The sequence below is a fragment of the Condylura cristata genome, unplaced genomic scaffold (genome assembly GCF_000260355.1).
Source record: "Condylura cristata isolate star-nosed mole 26May11 unplaced genomic scaffold, ConCri1.0 scaffold00010, whole genome shotgun sequence".
Taxonomy (NCBI): Eukaryota; Metazoa; Chordata; class Mammalia; order Eulipotyphla; family Talpidae; genus Condylura; species Condylura cristata.
Window position 1 is genome coordinate 18,729,862 of NW_004567111.1, and position 18,836 is coordinate 18,748,697.

Consider the following 18,836-nt stretch of genomic DNA (forward strand, 5'->3'; position numbering starts at 1 on the left):
GGGCGGGTCAGAAGAGGTCTGCCACGCCATGTGGTCACCTCCGGGGCAGGCGGGAATTGAACTCATTCAGAAGTGGCTTTAGATTCTGTGCTTTTAACCCGCTGCGCCACCAGGGAGGGTCTGTGGAGGGTTTTTTAATGAAAAACATTTGTAACAAATTCTGTGATTTTGGATAGATAATATAAAAGTGACTACCTTCTTGCATGTTGATATGATTCATTCTGTCAATATTTTATTTTATCAAACTGTATTTTACTTACCCACTTTTATTCCTGGAATGCGTAGTAAACAAAATGGAAATTTTATAGTTATAAACTATTCTATAAGAAAAAGCTGAATGTTTATGGCAAGTAAACACTTATATAGGTGTTTATTATATTAATATAATTATATTTTCTAATATAAATATGTGGCTACAAACATTATCAATGCAATATCAGCCAAATGTTAAGTAGAAAGCAGTAGTTATTTTCAGTCTGGCATAGGGAAGGTTGGTACTGAACGCTGATAACTTTGATTTCTGATAATAGTTACTGGTCTATTCCTAATTTTGGAGTATGCTGAAAGCATCATTTTTTCAATATGATGCCCATTTATTAAAAAAATGCAAAGCAAAAGTCCTATTCTTCCTAACAAATATAAATACCTTTTGCCTGTTGACCGTAGGTGACATTTCCAGAGTGTGTGCGGTGGATGACAATTGAGTTTGACCCTCAGTGTGGTACTGCACAGTCCGAAGATGTCCTCCGCTTGTTGATTCCTGTCAGAACTATTCAGAATTCAGGATATGGACAGAAAGTAACATCTGTCCATGAAAATCTTAATTCATGGATAGAATTAAAGAAATTCTCAGGATCTTCCGGATGGCCTACTATGGTTTTGGTGTTGCCAGGTAAGTTAATCTTACTCTGCCTTTGTACATGGAAAATTAAAAGCTTTTTTAATAATGTGGATTTAATAAGAATTAATCATCAAAATGCTAATTTAATTTTTAGAATAATTTGTTCAAGACCAAGTATATCTAAAGTGCCGTTAAAGAAGATGTTTTAGGCAGGGGCATTGTATGGCTAAATTTTAGAGGAGAGACTGAGGATCTTGTGGGAAAAGATTAGGTTGACTCAAGTAGAGATTAATACCGAAGCATGTCTGTGTATTTACTCAAACTATGGGAGGAAATAAGACCTTTCATTTTCCTATTAAGTGCTAAAAGGTGAGAAGTCACTACGAACTCCTTCTTTTCAAGAGAATTGGTGAAACAACTTCTAAATTGTGGAGTTTTGGTTTTGGTCTTTAAGACTAGAGAGAGAGAGAAACAGCACCTAAAGTTAGGGCAAGAGCACACTTCTGTTATGAAAGGGAAGTTTGTAACTTTTTAAAACCAAGTGTAGAATGTTATGTTTTTACTGAATAAACCATCACTACTCTTGTGGTCCACCATACTAACCACTTGAATTCATAAACTTCCTTTTAGTCAGACCTGCCTTGTGTGTTTGTGAAGAAATCAGACAAAGCATATTTCCAGGGTATGAAATTGTTCACTCTGAAACAAACAATAAAAGCCAATAAGGATTATTATCTCATAACTCACAGATAACTGAAAAACGGTTGCTGTCATGCATTAAATATGACATCTGAGTAGGGAGAAACTGTATAAAGAAAAATAATACCAATTCGCTTTGGCTAGAACAACGCAGTTCCTAATGCTGTTTCTAGCAATTTTCTTCAAGTAGATATTGGAATTACAAAAAAGTCTGGGTTTTCATTTATACAACTACCTAACTTGAGAAGAATAAAAGACAAGGATATTTTAATTCCATTGTTTCAAACTTTGATTTTAATATTAACTTTTTCCCCTTAGGAAACGAGGCACTTTTTTCACTAGAGACTGCATCAGATTATGTGAAAGATGACAAAGCTTCTTTTTATGGTTTCAAGTGTTTTGCAATTGGATATGAATTTAGTCCTGGACCTGATGAGGTAGTAATGAATTATCCTTTCCTTCTTTTAAAGATTACTGTACTTCTGTGGGCTACTGCTGACTTAAATTATACTTTTTGACTATATTTAAGTAGTCTGAAATTTATTTAAAGTAGAAGTGTGTATTTTATGATGTTCTGTAGTTGAGTTTTGTGAATTGGTCTTTGTTACTTTTATTACATGAAGAGAATGCACTCAAAAGTGACTAAACCTGAGTAAATAATGAAACCTTATTTCACGGTGGAACTATAATATTTCTCCTAAATATTTGAAGTCTTGTATTAAAATCAAGGTGAAAGAAATGATCAGATCTTCTCAAAGTAACAAATGAAAAAATAATTGGACAATAAACCTATGTGCTTGAACTTTATAACCATCTTGAAATAAAATACTGAATTTCAGCCATTAACTAACACATGCTTTCTTCTTGTTTTAAAAGTTACAACTCCTGTGCAAATCACATTTCATTGAGTCCATATTACCATCCAAACAATTTTCAAAGAGGCTGATAATTCTTTTGTTGCAATTCTACAGGGAGTCATTCAGCTGGAAAAAGAATTAGCCAATCTAGGTGGGGTTTGTGCAGCAGCTTTGATGAAAAAGGATCTAGCACTTCCTATTGGTAAGTTGGTCAAGTACTAGGTGTTGGTTCATTATATATATTTTTTTAATTTTAAGAATAGATTAAAGAACATTCTAAAAGGTTAGCATAATGAATTACTTAGTTACATACACTAATGAGCAAAACTGCTTAGTATACTAGTGGTTTGCTCTTTTAAATGGAGGTTAAAAGGTTTTTATTCACATATACACACAAACACCCTCCTTGCCCATACATATACTATGTGCCATGTACTGGGCTAAACACAGCATAATAGTATTTATCCAAGGTAGTTGTTAAATATTGTATTGGACATATAAAGTAGACAATTGGATATTCATTATCTGAAGTTCAGGAAACACTCAAACGAAATGTCATTTGAACTTAGTTGATATTTAAATACCTGGGGCCATAGGAAAGATGATCTAGGAAGAGTAAGCAAATGAGAGGGAAAAGGTAGTTTAGGATCAGTGCTGGTATTTCCCAGAATTTCAAAGATGGGCTAAAAGGATAAAGAGACTGACAAAAGACCAAAGGAACACAGTGAACTTTTTTCAGTAGGAGTAAAGCAGGAAAGTGCATATTCATGGAATTTTTGAATGCTGCTGAAAAGTGATGCAAAATATATCATTGGATTGAAAAACTTGTTTTTTGTATGCTTAGTAAGAAATATATAACAGTAGAACAAAGAACCTTTTTAGAATAGAGTGAGAGAATATAAAGCTAGGTAGGGAGTCAGTGTTAAAGGAGGTAACCAAAGTTTACATGTAAAGTCACATTGAGAAATGAGGCAGTGTCAGGAGAGCTACCTCTTTATATGACACAAATGTGTATGATACATAAGTTGACTTATAGTCAAGGTGGTAAAGTGCTAAGTAAAGTTTGAGATATTGTATTAATTCTGCAGTCTGTAAGCTTTGTTTTTCCTATTTCTCACTCCAAAAATTAATTTCTATCTTCTTCTTTTCTGAGACTACTCTTCTTTCCTTCTCTTTGGCTCCAATTCCATCTCTGTTCCAATACTTTTATTTTCAGTTCCTTTGCTCCTCTTGAGTGTTGGTATCAATATGAGAAATTGAGACATCTTATATTCTGCTAATTTGTGAAAAATTGATACAGCCTCATTAGGGACAATCTGTCAGTAACTGTCTAAATTGCATGCATATTTTTTTATGTAGTGATATTTTATACCTACTTGCACAAATGCTAAAAAAATACATATTGAAAGAGATTAATAAAGCAGTAATTATAAAACCTAGGAGAAACAAAAATGTCTATCAGTAAGGAACCAGTTAAATAAGTGATGACACATCCATACAATGAGAATGTATACCTGTTAAAAAAAAAAAAAAAGAAACTTTGTGGAAAACTGTCCTTTAACTCTGTCCTGGCTAAGAAAGCTATTTAAATTATACTGTCTAAGAAAAGCAAGTTGCAGAAGTGTGTGTTGTACCAACATACATACACTACTTGCACCGAGTTCCTAAAATAATGCATAAACTGGTGACGCTATCTTGGGAACGTGACAATAGCACTGTTTGAAGATATAGAAAGTTTCATTTCATGTTTTGGTATAATATTAACATTTGGTATAATATTAATTAAGCTATCAAAGTAAGTTCATTAACTAAAATATGATTTATATAACCATGAAAGGGCAAAAAAGCTAGAGAATATAGACACCATCTTAGGATTTCCTGTACTTCATTTTTGGTTACTAAAAGTATAGCTCTTTCATAAGACAACTAAAATGCAAAGGCTCACATTCTGAATAATCAGTTCCCATCCCTTTTGAGGTTCAAAAAATAATAGACAAAATTCAGTAGTTTATATTATTATACATATAAATATGTTTATCTTTTTGCAAATCACCCAGTGGCTGCTTTCTGAGAATTATTGAGATTTGTATCTTCCATTCACACTGAAAAATAAATTTTAAAATGTAAACCACTGTGTTGGCAGAGATTCCATACAGCAAACTACTGGGCCTCAAGCCTAAGTTCCAAAGGCAGAGCAGAAATGCATGGGCTTTGGAGGAAAACCCCCCGAGTGGCGGGGCCTGGCGATAAGTGCTGGGAAAGCCACCTGTGTAGAGTCAGGCCCCTCTACTCCCAGAAGTAGGTGATTAACAGTTAGCTGCTTAAAAAGAATCACTTTGTTCTGGACAGAAGGATAGACATGTATACAAGTGTCGTATGGTACACTTTACAATTATACACAGTGCACTTGAAATGGTATATAATGAGCACTGAAACAATAGATTCACTGCATGCTGGACATAGCAGTCCTCCGTGTCTGTTTACTTCACGGTGCATCCCAGGTCATGGACTCAACTAGAAGTCCACACCACTGAGATTTGTCCAGAATGATAATTTCATTTCAGTTTGGTATATAAAAATTGTGGGAAAGTTATAATGACTACTATGGTCTAGAGTAAATTTTATTAAAACTTTTCAATTATGCAACAGGTAATGAATTAGAGGAAGATCTTGAAATTCTAGAAGAGGCTGCTTTACAGGTATGGTCCAAACGTTCTATCCAATGTATGCAAATTCAGAAAATTCATGAGATTTTTAAAAGTTTTTCCTTTTAAATGTAAATGTGTTCTCTTTTACACAATAGGTGTGCAAAACCCATTCCGGTATTCTTGGAAAGGGTTTAGCTCTTTCCCATTCACCAACTATATTAGAGGCACTTGAAGGAAGCTTGCCACTTCAAATTCAAAGCAATGAACAGTCCTTTCTGGATGATTTTATTGCTTGCGTTCCAGGATCAAGTGGTGGAAGGCTTGCAAGGTAAGTGCTTTCTTTAAGAACTTACCTTTCAGAAATGAAAGGGAAATTATTAGAATAATATAGTACTGCCTGAAATACTCTGGTTCTGTGCCTTGAACTTGCTGAAGTATAAATTACTAGTTCATATTTCAGCCTATTTTTTTTTAAAAGATTTATTCATTTATTCATACAGAACTGGGGTACAGGCCAGAGATGCCGAGGGTGAGAGAATTCACCAGAGACAGAGTGAGGAACAGAACAGGCAGATCAATGAAGTACACAGCGAGCGGGTCAGGAGAGGTCTGCCACGCCATGTGGTCACCTCCGGGGCAGGCGGGAATCGAACTCATGCGGAATTGGCTTAAGCTTCCTAGTGCAGTGCTTTAACCCGCTGCGCCACCAGGGAGGGCCCTCAGCCTATTTTTTAAGTACAAAATTGTTAATTGATTATCTTAAAGTTTCCTAGATGAACTTTTTATTTAAAAAATATTTGAAACACACAGTATAGTTGCAAAATCTGTATATTTGGCAGTAATATTTAATGTCTACACTAAACTATCACTATATTTTACTGTAATACTCTTGAAATCTATAATTCAAATATATATTAGAATTGAAATGAAATCATTTAAAATTAGGCAGTCCTATTTATTTTTGTTGCTGTGTGCTTTTTTAAGATAAAAAATGCTGTTTTTGTAAAAATTTTACTTACAAAATTAGATATGCAGCTTCTTTCTGGTTTTAATTTTAAAAACACAGCAGTTACTCTTTAGTTTTTATAAGCCAACATGGTGATTGGAGAGAAAAAATCTTTTAAGTCACCCTCACTGCTATATTGTGGACATTTGTCTGTAACCCAAATTAATATTATTTTCAATTAGCCGTAGTTAAAATGAAGTTTCCTGATTTTAAAATTATCTATATTATTTTTAAAGTTTAGAAAGTTTGTGTCCTTTGACACATGAGGTAATGATCATTGAATCAGACATAAACATACTATTTTAGGATTTTGTGATGTTAAGTATTTTGTATTCGTGTCTCTGAATTCATTTTAATCATTGAAGATACTGATTTCATTTTTTTGTTTGCGTCATTACTTTTAGGTGGCTTCAACCAGATTCCTATGCTGATCCTCAGAAAACATCTTTGATCCTGAATAAAGATGATATTCGTTGTGGTTGGCCTACTACTATAACAGTTCAAACAAAAGACCAGTATGGGGATGTGGTACATGTTCCCAATATGAAGGTGACTGTATTGGAATTTAATATATTAGATTGGATTATATTAGAATTACATCTATGCACATGGACTGTTATAACTTTTAAAATTTTAGATATGGCAGGTACTCAGGAGTCTTCTAGCTGTACCCCTGTCTTTATAGATATGTAATGAAGGAAGCTAAAATTTGTTCAAATAATTTCTTTTAATTCATCCTCAGTTTTCTAAATTACACATTTTTGTTTCATTTTTAACATTTTGCTAGTACTGTGGTGGTGATGCAATGGAAAGAAAGAAATTGTCCATACAAAATACACTGTGTGCGTAGAGAAAGGCTTTCTATATATAGCAATTCAATAAATTCATGAAAAAGTCTTTAAATTTTGTGTATATTTTTAAAGGACTCATATAAACTCCGCATTTGGGTATAATTGAAACATTTAAAATATAATTTTGCTATTTATTAAATTAGAAATACAGGTATTTGGACTGTAGAAGAATGAGAAATGGAAGTCGTGCTAAAAATATTGATACAGAGTTCTTTGTCTACCTTTTCCTTAGCATACTAAGCAATAATAAGATTTTAGAATATATTTTAATACAGAAATTTAAATTCCTGGTGATGTAATCTATTAATGTAAATATATCATTTAAAACTTCTCTTATGTTTCTAAAAAATTGGTAAGATGGTCCTTGACTTCTCAGGGTTCAAGTTAAAAATTTTAACTTTATGATGCAGTGAATGCAGTAGACAATCTGGAGAAATTGCACATAAAACACTCATTACACAGTGCAGTGGTGGTGGGCTTGCAGTGGGCTTCTAAGGAATATAACCTCATCATACGGCAAGATAGATCTGTATTGAATGGAAAGTTATATAGGTAGTTCCAGCTCTATCCTGCCCCTTGTCATTGCAATACAGTTATTGATTGGTTGAAGCTTAAGAGTTGATTAAGCTACAGAATCTTCCTTAGAGCAGTTAATTTTATCTCCATACTACCTTTAGTAGAACTGTCTTAACCACTTGGTATGTCTTGATCTATTCTGTGAAGAAGCATAATGCCAGTGGAATCCTTAGTGATTCATAGTGAAAAGAGAGACAGGAGACATACAGTTCATATGTGTTAACCACCAATCTGTATGGTAAAGAATTTGATCCAGATACTAAACAAAATTCTAGTGGCTTTCAAAGTTTTAGCAAGGAGCTAAGATTTATATCATGACCTAAAAATACATATATAGGATTAAGTTGAATATTTTAATTATATATAATATATAAAATACTTATATAACATGCCACGTTTGTATCGTTTTAAAAATTCTCCTCAATCTTAACATTTACTAGGGAAAATCATACACCATCAAAGTAATTTCATACCTACTGTGAATTACTCTTGTATGCAAATAATACTCAGAAAGCAAAATCACAAATTATAAGAAAAAAATTGAAGAGAAAAACATAATCCTGATTTTGATGCTCAAAATCCATGTCAGATTTATTTATTTAGAAATTGTATCTAAGAAGTGATTTATATACCTATTGATGTTTAAGTTTTTTATATCACATTGTTTTTGCTGAAAATCATTTATTCATTCTGATGGATGAAGGTACACCAAGTTTTAAAAATATTTTATACTTACCAAAATTATTAAAGTGCTTTTTTGGTATATTAGGCAATTATTTGAGGCCCTCCCAGGGAGCACAGTGGGTTAAAGCTCAGCACAGCAAGCTAGCCACAGCTGCTTCAGTGCAAGTTTGATCCCCTGCTCCAGAGGTGATCCACAGCAGCAGGCCTCTCCAGACCTGGCCACTGCTCCCTTCAGCCATGCACTTGGTCTATCTGACTGTTCTGCTCCCCACTCTGTCTGTGGTGAATCCCCTCACTACCTCTCCACCTCTGACCTGTACCCCAGTTCTGTATGCATAAATACATCTTTTTAAAAAATAGGCAATTATTTGAAATGTAAAAGTTGATTTCACCTAATATTTCAGTGAGATCCAAAATGCTTTTTTTTTTTTTAAAGATTTATTTATTTGTTCATACAGAACTGGGGTACAGGCCAGAGATGCGGAGGGTGAGAGGATTCACCAGGAACAGAGTGGGGAGCAGAACAGGCAGATCGACGAAGGACACTGCTGAGGGGAGCAGCGGGTGGGTCAGGAGAGGTCTGCCACGCTATGTGGATCTCCTCCGAGTCAGGCAGGGGTCGAACTCATGCGGAATTGGCTTAAGCTTCTTAGTGCAGTGCTTTAACCCGCTGCGCCACCAGGGAGGGCCACCAAAATGCTTTTTAAAACAGTGTTTTGACACCTTCATTTTACCTACAACATAATTGTTCCAAATGAATCTTACTTAAGTGTAAAGAGAAGCTTCACTTAGGAAATAAAATAATAACAAAAGTTGTTTTCTAATGAAGTTTATATACTCATTTTTCCTTTCAGAACATTTAAATATTTTCCTTTTTTTAATGAAGTTTATAAAAGATATCAGAATGGTTTTCATCTTATAATTTCTTCCAGTTATTCAGTGATTTGCTTCAAGATTCATAATGCATAGGCAAAAACACTGTAATGTTAATGTACTTAAGATAAATGTAGTTGTTAAAGGAAAAAATTCAATCTAAGTAAAGTATATAAAACCACTATTAAAAGTAAATGTCTTAAATTTGAAAACACCTCATTTTTGTGTCTTTATTACTGCTTTTAAAGTTTCAAAGCTTGTAAAGGTGACAAACTGAGCTGAAGAATTTTACAATATATTTTTTAAACTTCTTTGTTTTAAAAGGGGAAAAGATTTAGTTTCTAAAAAGAAACCAGGGTATATACTTGTGTTTTAAATTTAAGATGGGTTTTTAATATTTCCAGGTCATTATGGCAGGCCAAATACTGATTTCTCATAACCCCACCTAAAGATTACAATCGTTTAATGAAACCCACTAAATTTTATACATAGAGCTTTAATGTCAAACTATAAACTCTATACATTTAGGGCATTCCCCCGTTAAGTAATACTGTCATTTTCATTGATGCTGCCTTTTCTATTTCTGTGAAGAGTCTATACTTGAATTACCTATTCTTGTCAAAAGCAAAAGTAGTGTTTGCAAAGAATAGAAGAAACTTTGACTAAACCTCAAAAATTCCTGACAAAATGTTAAAGTGCTATTTAAGTTGATTGTAACTTATGATTGTGTCAGAATCAAGTATTTTTTTTTTTGCCAATGTACAAACAAACATTAATATAATATTTTGTTGTAATTCCTGGAAAGATTTTCTGAGTATTCTTTGTAACATAATCTGTACTTTCAGTATCTTAACATTTCTATAGTGAAGGAGATGAAAAGTATTCCTTACTTATTGTTGAAGAAATTGAATTGGAAAGTTTAATTAAATTACTTAAATAGTTTATGTTGGTGAGTGAACTGTCAGTGGAATACATTTTCTTTTCAAGGAATAGGAGAACTAAAATTGAAAATAATCCTTTAAATATATGGAAGACATTGGAAAAGTATATGTTTGAATCACCTGGTAAAATAGTCTAACAATAGTTTACAAAAGAATTCATCGTAGATTCACTCTACTATCCTTTTGAATGATGGCATTTATTTTTGTTTTTTGATACCCAATTTATTTCTAAAATAAGACCTTTTTTAAATGGTATTCATTATCCATATTTGAAGCTGATGTAAGGTCATTTTGGCATTTGTTAAATAACTCTAAAGAGAATGTTCAGGCTAGGTCAGTGGTAACATAAAATTTATAGGATGTGAGCCCATAATTATAAATTGCTTGCTTTGATGTGTTATGAGCAATTATATAATAACAGTACTTGTTTTTTTGTGTTGCTATGGTTAGGTGGAAGTGAAAGCTGTTCCCGTTTCTCAGAAAAAAACATCTTTACAACAAGAGCAAGTAAAAAAATCTCAAAGGATTCCTGGCAGTCCTGCAGTACCAGCTGTATCTTCTAATACTGACATGACTTTTGGCGGACTGGCATCACCAAAGCTGGATGTTTCATATGAACCAATGATCGTGAAAGAGGCTAGATACATTGCTATAACAATGATGAAGGTAATTTATTACCTTACAAAAAAATTGTTTTCACTGTTCATTTAGCAAGCATTTCATTGATTAAAATTCAGACACAAAGTTATAGATCACAGAGCTGTTGATACATGTAAGATTTGAAAGATAATTTTTAGGATCTTGTTACTTTCCCCAAAAGGATTTTCATTTGTTTTTGGTAGATATGTAGAGGGAATTACCAACAATATATCATGTTAACTCAGAAAGAAACTGGGATGGTTTTAAATTGGTTTTCAGTTTCTGCAAAAGTCCATGTTTTGCTTTCAATTTACCATTACTCCTAGGATCTTCAAGGGTTCAGAACATAACTGCGCCCTCTTTAGTTTTGGTATTCTCTTGTGTTTCAAATTCACCTTAAATTTTTTAGATATTTTTGTAAAGAAACTAGATTGTTTGAGATATAATTTTAACCCTTTGAATTGAACCCTATGAAGCTCTTCCCTGAACAATTCCTACCCATACCCTAGAGGTAACCACTATCCTGAATGTAATGGCTTTCATTCCTCGGGTACCTTTTTGTACTTCACTGTACATAAATTTGTATATGAACTCTACATATATGATGCTTATGCATGCTTTTCAGAAGTTTCTAAAAATGTGGTCATATTGCACATACTAATTTGCCCATATTTTGCTTAATCTTGTTCAGCCATGTAGTTATATAGTTCATTCACTGAAACTGTTTTAAAATATTCGGTCGTAATACTAGTCCATAATTTGTTCACTCTTCTGTTAGGGAATATTTAGGTTGTTTCTAATTTTTTTCATTAGTTTAAACTATGCTGAAATATGCATCCTTGTATAGATCTCCTTTTATATATCAGTTCTAAGAAAATAAAGAGGAATTTGCTGGATTATGGAGGCATACATGCCTTTCACTATATTAAGTGTTGCCAAAACTTAAACATTTAACCAGCATTGTATGCAAGTTCTAGGTACTTAATGTCCTCATCAACTGGTTTCTTTCCAAAACAGTTTGATGACTGTAATGATTTTTTGTTTGCTTTATTTACATTTCTTGCTTTCCAGTCTAGTTGAGTAATTTCTGAAATGTTTATTGGCCCTTCAGATTTTTTCTTCAGTAAATATCCTTATTTACTTTTCTTTTGTGTTATAGCTCTCTTTTATTTTAATTTGTTCTTTGCATATATGGATGCATGTCCAGAAGTCCCTACTACCAGAAGATTTGTCTTTTCCCTTTTTATAAAGTGTGTTATTTTGGAGGAATTATAAATTTTAGTTTACTCAAAAAATGCTATCTTCTTTGTTTCTTACAAATTATTTGATGTTTTATTTGCTATATTTGAGTCTTTGACATATTTAGAATTTATTTTGGTAAACAACTGATATAGACAGTTGAATTTTCCCCCCACCTTTATGGATAGCCAATTTTTCAGTACCTTTTGTTGAATATTTTATCACAATTCCAATTAAGAATGTTTCGAATGATTTGGTGATTCTTACTGGTCTCTTTTATAAAGGTTTATGAAAATTATTCATTTGAAGAACTTCGTTTTGCATCACCAACTCCAAAGAGGTAAGGGTCATTTTTTCAAAGCATAGTGAAAATATGTCTTATCACTAAAAATCAAATTTTATTTTTCATAATTTAATATTTTACATCGTTTTAAAATTTCCAGTAGTAGTTTGACACAAATTTTGTGTAGATTTATAGGTAAAATGTTTTTATATTCAACTGTAATCCTGCTGAGTACTAAGATACTTAAAAAAGAATAACTAGTATTTAAAATAATAATAAATTGACATGATTAAGTTTAGTTTCTTTTTTTTTTGTTTTGTTTTTGCTAATTTTGTTTTTTCAATCTTTCTTTTCTCCATTATCCTATTAGGTGGCAAATGACCAGTTCCAAATGGTTTAATATTCTACAAATTTATCTGGTTCATATTCATTTATCAAGTTCATTTATATTTTACAAAAACCACGACTCTACAATAGTACAAATTTTGTAACCAAAGTGAAGCCAGAGATAAAATGCTATTTCCCTATTCTTAGATGAAGATGCACTCTCAAAAGTTGGCTATTTTTACAGACAGCTTTCTAGACTTTGCATGAAAATTACTTTGTATACATTGCAGAGTAAAGTAAAAATAATCTGTTAATCTCTAATAAATCATATGCTATACTGCATATTCACATTGTAGCTTTTCCTTAATTTATAGAGATGGTCTTTCCAAAGTATAATCCATCTTACCATTTTTCCTAAGCATGTATTTTAAAAAGTACGTCTAGAAAGAAAATAAATATAAAAATCTGCTTTAACCTATGTTTAACATAATTACTTGGGCTTTGAAAAATTAAGCAATTTAGCACTTTATACTGAAATCTCTCAGCATAACAACAAAGAACAAATTGGACATTTGCTAGCAAATAGATTTTCATATTCATTGGAACTTTATTTAAACCTTATTTAAAGTTGAAATTTAATTTTAGACGTTATTAAAGTAGTCTCTTGTTGAAGTACATATATTCATTCAGCAGATACATTTATGTATCTGTTGGACAGGAGACACTGGTACAGCCTCTGGGGTACCTTCTGGAACAAGATAGATAAGGTTCTGGCTCTCATGGCATTTATATTCTGGTGGAGAAACAAACAACTCAAAAGAGTGTTGGGGATGGAACAGACTGCCAAACCAAGTAGTCTTACACAAATGGAGAACTGGATGATAATTTTCCATGTTATGATTTAGGTAAAAGTCACTCTCAGTAGAGAAAAAGATTGGGGAGCTTAGAGCTTGATGTTTTTGAATAACAGATGCTTTCTGGAGAACAGTGAGCAAAAGAGAAAATGATCAAAGATGAGATACAGATGTGGGACCCTTATATAGGGTCTGGTAGGCAATGTTTGAAGAGTCTACATTTTCTTCAAAGCAAATCTTATGAAAGGCTTTTGGCAGGGAGGAGACACAATTTGATTTTTAGTTCTAAGATTATTCTTAGTGCTTTTCCAAAATGAATTCTCAGGAAGGAAGAGTGGGAGGAGAGAGAATAAGTGACTTGAACTAAGGTTAGGTGTCTTGAACTAAGAGTGGAAGAGAGTTAACAGTGGAAATAAAGAGAAGTGAATAGATTTGGGATATACAAAAAGATAAAATAAACAAACTTGTTGCCAGAATAGAAATAGATTATGAAGCAAAGAGAAAACTCAAATATGATTGACTGTAGATTTCTTTGGCCTCAGCAGCACTGTAGGGGTGTTCCAGCTTTGGACTGAATACCAAATGGGACTTATTGCTTGTTTGCTAAACATGTAGTAATATTAGAAAGCAGCATTGCTTCTTAGTTTATATATTGTCTATTGTCTGTGGGTGCTTTTATATTATGGCTGTAGTTAAGTAGTTGTGATACAACTCAGCAAAAAAAAAAAAAAAAAGCCCAATTAAAAAATGGGCAGAAGAACTAAATAGACACTTCTTCAAAGAAATGCAAATTGCCAACAGGCCTATGAAAACTTGTTCACCATTACTTATTTCAGGGAAATGAAATAGCAATGAGATACCACCTCACACCTGTGAGGATGGCCCATATTTAATAAACCAGAAGGAATAAATGCTGGTATGGATATGGTGAAAAGTAACCCTCTTTCACTGCTTGTGGGAGTGCAAACTGTCCCAGCCACCATGGAAAGCTGTGTGGAGGTTTCTGAAACACAAAAAAATGGTCCTACCGTATGAGCCAGCAATTCTGCTCCAAGAACTGCATCCAAAAGACGTAAAAACACTAATGGAAAGGCAATCTGTACTCCTGTGTTTATTGCAGCACTATTTACATAGCCAAGATAAGGATACAACCTAAATGCCCAAAACAGGTGAACAGATTAAGAAGATGTAGCATATATACACACGATGGAATACTACTCATTGATCAAAGAGATAAACTCATGCCATTTGCAGCAACATGGATGGAGCTGGAAGGGATTATACTAGCCAAAATCATTCAAGAAAAAATAGATAACTATTGGATGGTTTCACTTATGTAGAATATAGAAAAACTAAAGTATCAGGACAAACAAACAAGCAAACTTGCAACCTGACCATAGATCTGAGTTGTACAGCAGGAGGGAAACGAAGAGTGGGAGATTAAAGCCCAAGGGACTGTAGTGATGGGTCATAGGTTCATGTTAGTGTAAGGACTATAAGGACTATGTCGGAGGGGAGAAATCAAATACTATTCAAAAATTAACAAAAATATAAAAAAAGAAATTTTAAAAACTAAAGTATTGTAACAAAGACAGTTCAGACAGAAAATGTTTACTATTTCCTGTTGTAGAGTTTGATGATTTTTATAAAGATCAGGAAATTTGAAAAGCAAGCACTGTTTTTTTGGTTTTTTTGTGGTAGTAGGATAAATAGAAATTAAGGCTGTATTAAAGTTTGCAATGTCAATATGTCTCTTAGTTATCCAACTGGGGATAATTCCAATTGATAGCTTAAAGTTCAGGGAGAAGTAATTTTAGAAATCTACATTGAGGTGCTTTTAAAAATGAGGGGCAGATAAATGGTCAACTGGGAAAAAGATAAAAATATATGATAATGACACTTTTAGTATCCCATAAGTTAAAGGGTGATCAGAAGAAGAGTAAGGAGAAAAAAAAAATAAAACACTGAGAAAGAATGGTCAGTAACATAAGGGGAAAACCAGTAGAATGTTGCAAAATCAAAAAAAGAATGTCTTTCAAGAAAGCGGAATTGTCAGTTATTGGTTGCTGCTACTTGATTGTGGAGGACAAAGAAACAACTGTATGGTGTCAAAGCTAAGGTGACTTTGACATAAGCAATTGCAATAAAGTGTTGGGAACAAACGACTAATTACAGTAAGTTGTGAGAATTGGAAATCAAAGAATGGAGAGAGTAATTGTATGCAATTCTTTGGGAAAGCTTTTATATAAAAAGAGCTATGAGATTTTATTATAGAAGACTAGATTTTTAAGAGGAGTATTTGTTAAGATAGGAAATTCTGAAATTTATTTGTACAGAAATGTCCCAGTAAAGTAGGAGAAATTAATGGTGAATGAGAGCAAGGTAATTGCAGTTTAGAAGTGTTGAGGGAATGAGATTCACATCTGGCTTTAAATAAGGCCCAGGGCACTTCTTGCATTGTAACAGGAGACAAGGTAGGGTTTACTAATATGATTTCAACTTTATGAATGTATTTGGCTGCTCCTTTTTTTCTTGTTGAAGAAAATAATGAGGTAATCTCAACATGATAAAAAGCCATATATGGCCCTCCCTGGTGGCGCAACGGGTTAAAACACAGCACTGAGAATCTAAAAAGCCGCTTCCGCTTCCGCATGAGTTCGATTCCCGCCTGCCCCGGAGGTGACCACATGGCGAGGCAGACCTCTCCTGATCCGCCCGCTGCTCCCCTCAGCAGTGTACTTCGTAGATCTGCCTGTTCAGCTTCCCACTCTGTCTCTGGTGAAGCCTCTCACCGCCCCTGAGCCTCTGGCCTATACCCCAGTTCTGTATGCACAAATAAATAAATCTTTAAAAAAAAAAAAACCATATATGACAAACCCACAGCCAATATTACCCTCAATGGAGAAAAGCTGAAAGCCTTTCCTTTGAGATCAGAAACAAGACAAGGGTGTCCACTGTTACCACCGCTCTTCAACATAACATTGGAAGTTCTAGCCAGAGTAGTAAGACAGAAAAAAGATATACAAGGAATACAAACAGGGAAAGAAGAAGTAAAACTGTCTTTATTTGCAGATGATATGATAATTTACATGGAAAACCCTCAAAACTATAATCAAAACAATGAGTTTAGTAAGGTAGCAGGATATAGAATCAATACACAAACAACCAATCAGAAGAAATGGTAATAATAATAATAATAAATCCCCTTTTCAATTAAAACAAACAAACAAACAAAATCAAATACCTGGGACTCAGCCTAACAAAAGAAGTAAAAGAGCTATACAAAGAAAACTACAAAACACTGTTAAAAGAAATATAACAAGACTCCAAGAAATGGAAATACATCCCCTGTTCATGAATCAGGAGAATTAATCTCATCAAAATGTCCATTCTACCAAAAGCGATGTACAGATTTAATGCTATCCCAATAAAAGTCTCAATGACATTCTTCAAAGAAATAGAACAAATATTGATGAGATTCATATGAAACCACAAAAGGCCTCGAATAGCCAAAATGCTCATGACTTAAAAAGAGAACAGAAAATAATGAGGTAATCATAGCCTGAGAGTGAGGAAGAGGGGTGACAAAAGTTTGAGGTGAGGAAATAATGAAATGTAGTCGTTTTAGAAAATAGGAAAACATTCTATGACAGGACAGTACCATTTTTTTTTTGTTGTCATAATGCAATCAGTTCATGTTTGCTGTATTTTCCAATAATGTCAACAGTTTAGCCAAAAGCAAATTTTCCAATATATATTTTCTTTCTTTCAGACCCAGTGAGAATATGCTCATTCGTGTCAATAATGATGGAACTTACTGTGCAAATTGGACTCCAGGAGCTATTGGACTCTACACTATTCATGTTACTATTGATGGCATTGAAATAGGTATGTGCATATATGTTTTGAGTTATAAGTTATTTAGTACAAAAAATAGAATCAGTCATCTTTTTTTGGTAGTAGTTTACTCGGTATAATAGATATGAAGAGCTTTCATAACTAATTTGGGTCTTCATTTTTTCCTTTTATAATGAATATTTGATCAATGCATTCATAAAGTCTTAAAATATCCCTGGTAATTCCATTCCTTCACTTCCTAATGTGACTATCAGACATATCTCCTTCATGTTGCTCTACTTCTCTATACCTACCTAGTCTCTCCCCACTTGTAGTATACCTATCTTCCATTCCTGAGTGTAAGCAGAAACCATTTTATTTATTCTTCTGTCTCCCAATCTAGCTCAGGGCTTGGGGAATTAATGATTGCTTAAAAATTCTGTTGAATGAGGGCCCTCCCTGGTGGCGCAGCGAGTTAAAGCACAGCACTGAGAAGCTAAAGCCACTTCCGCATGAGTTCGATTCCCGCCTGCCCCGGAGGTGACCACCTGGCGCGGCAGACCTCTCCTGACCCACCCGCTGCTCCCCTCAGCAGTGTGCTTCTTCCATCTGCCTGTTCTGCTCCCCACTCTGTCTCTGATGAAGCCTCTCACCGCCCCTGAGCCTCTGGCCTGTACCCCAGTTCTGTATGCACAAATAAATAAAATCTTAAAAAAAAAAAAATCTGTTGAATGAATGAACTCTTATGCCCCCACTGCTAACTAAGAAAAATAGATTGCTTTTTCTTTGGGCATATTTTTCTTTGTTTTAAAATTATCTATGTACTTGGAAAGCTGTAGAATGAGAAAGGTATGGTATTTATCAGAGTCACTTACAGCATTATCTTTCCTAATGCTGCTCAAGATAAAGGGTCTGATCAGATAGAGATAGACAGCTTAATGTTTATAATCTCACCTAGACATCCACTGAATTTATCTTTACATATTAGGGATTCTAAAATGTCTGAAGTTAATAATTGCCTACTTTTTAAACTCTTATTATGAGACCCTTGGATATGGGAGAGAGGCATTGTAATAAAAGTAATACAAATTTACTATTCTACCAAAGTATCCTTTGGGAAACTTTTACGTTGTTTGTTTTTGCAAAAAAGGTAAGGAGTTAATTTACCTTGATGCAACTAAGTAGATCATCCAAAGAATTTTATCCACATCTATTTTTGTGCTCTCCTTCATTTCAGTAACCAATAAAGTCTCTGTTTAGCAGACTATTAGTTCTAAGCAAAACATTGTTCTAGGTAGTATTATTTTTATACAGTGATAACACTTTACTGGTGATTATAAAATAAAATGAGAACAAAGTTCTATAAAGTAGGTTATAGTTGGTGTGACATAAAAGAGGTTCATATTACCTCTCTGTAATATTAAAAGAAAACAAACTAAAAAAGTTTTCATTATGGTAGCTTTCAAATACTCAAAATTAGAGATAGGACTATTAATAAACATTCATGTATAAAAATAAGAGGTTCAAATTACAGCAGTAGTTTTCAAGTTTTCAAGAGTGGCTTTATCTTCATTAATAGTGGGGTGGAGGAAATGGAAAAACCCACTTTGTATTTGTTTGTTGGTAGGAACTGAAGAAAAGCAGTGGTATTACTTAAAATTATCCATTCTGTTCCTACTTT

The 18,836-nt window shown here is 33.5% G+C and overlaps 1 protein-coding gene across 5 annotated transcripts in view; it reads left to right on the forward strand.

The window, feature by feature from the left end:
- Positions 1 to 18,836, forward strand: part of MYCBP2 (MYC binding protein 2, E3 ubiquitin protein ligase) — a 190,414-nt gene that overhangs the window by 99,859 nt on the left and 71,719 nt on the right. For all 5 annotated transcript variants that reach the window (XM_012723218.1, XM_012723216.1, XM_012723217.1 and 2 more), the window contains 9 exons: positions 667 to 892; positions 1,859 to 1,977; positions 2,512 to 2,599; positions 5,047 to 5,096; positions 5,201 to 5,373; positions 6,456 to 6,600; positions 10,427 to 10,642; positions 12,139 to 12,194; positions 17,091 to 17,206. In XM_012723218.1, the coding sequence (XP_012578672.1) occupies positions 667 to 892; positions 1,859 to 1,977; positions 2,512 to 2,599; positions 5,047 to 5,096; positions 5,201 to 5,373; positions 6,456 to 6,600; positions 10,427 to 10,642; positions 12,139 to 12,194; positions 17,091 to 17,206 (1,189 nt within the window). The remainder of the gene's footprint in view (positions 1 to 666; positions 893 to 1,858; positions 1,978 to 2,511; positions 2,600 to 5,046; positions 5,097 to 5,200; positions 5,374 to 6,455; positions 6,601 to 10,426; positions 10,643 to 12,138; positions 12,195 to 17,090; positions 17,207 to 18,836) is intronic.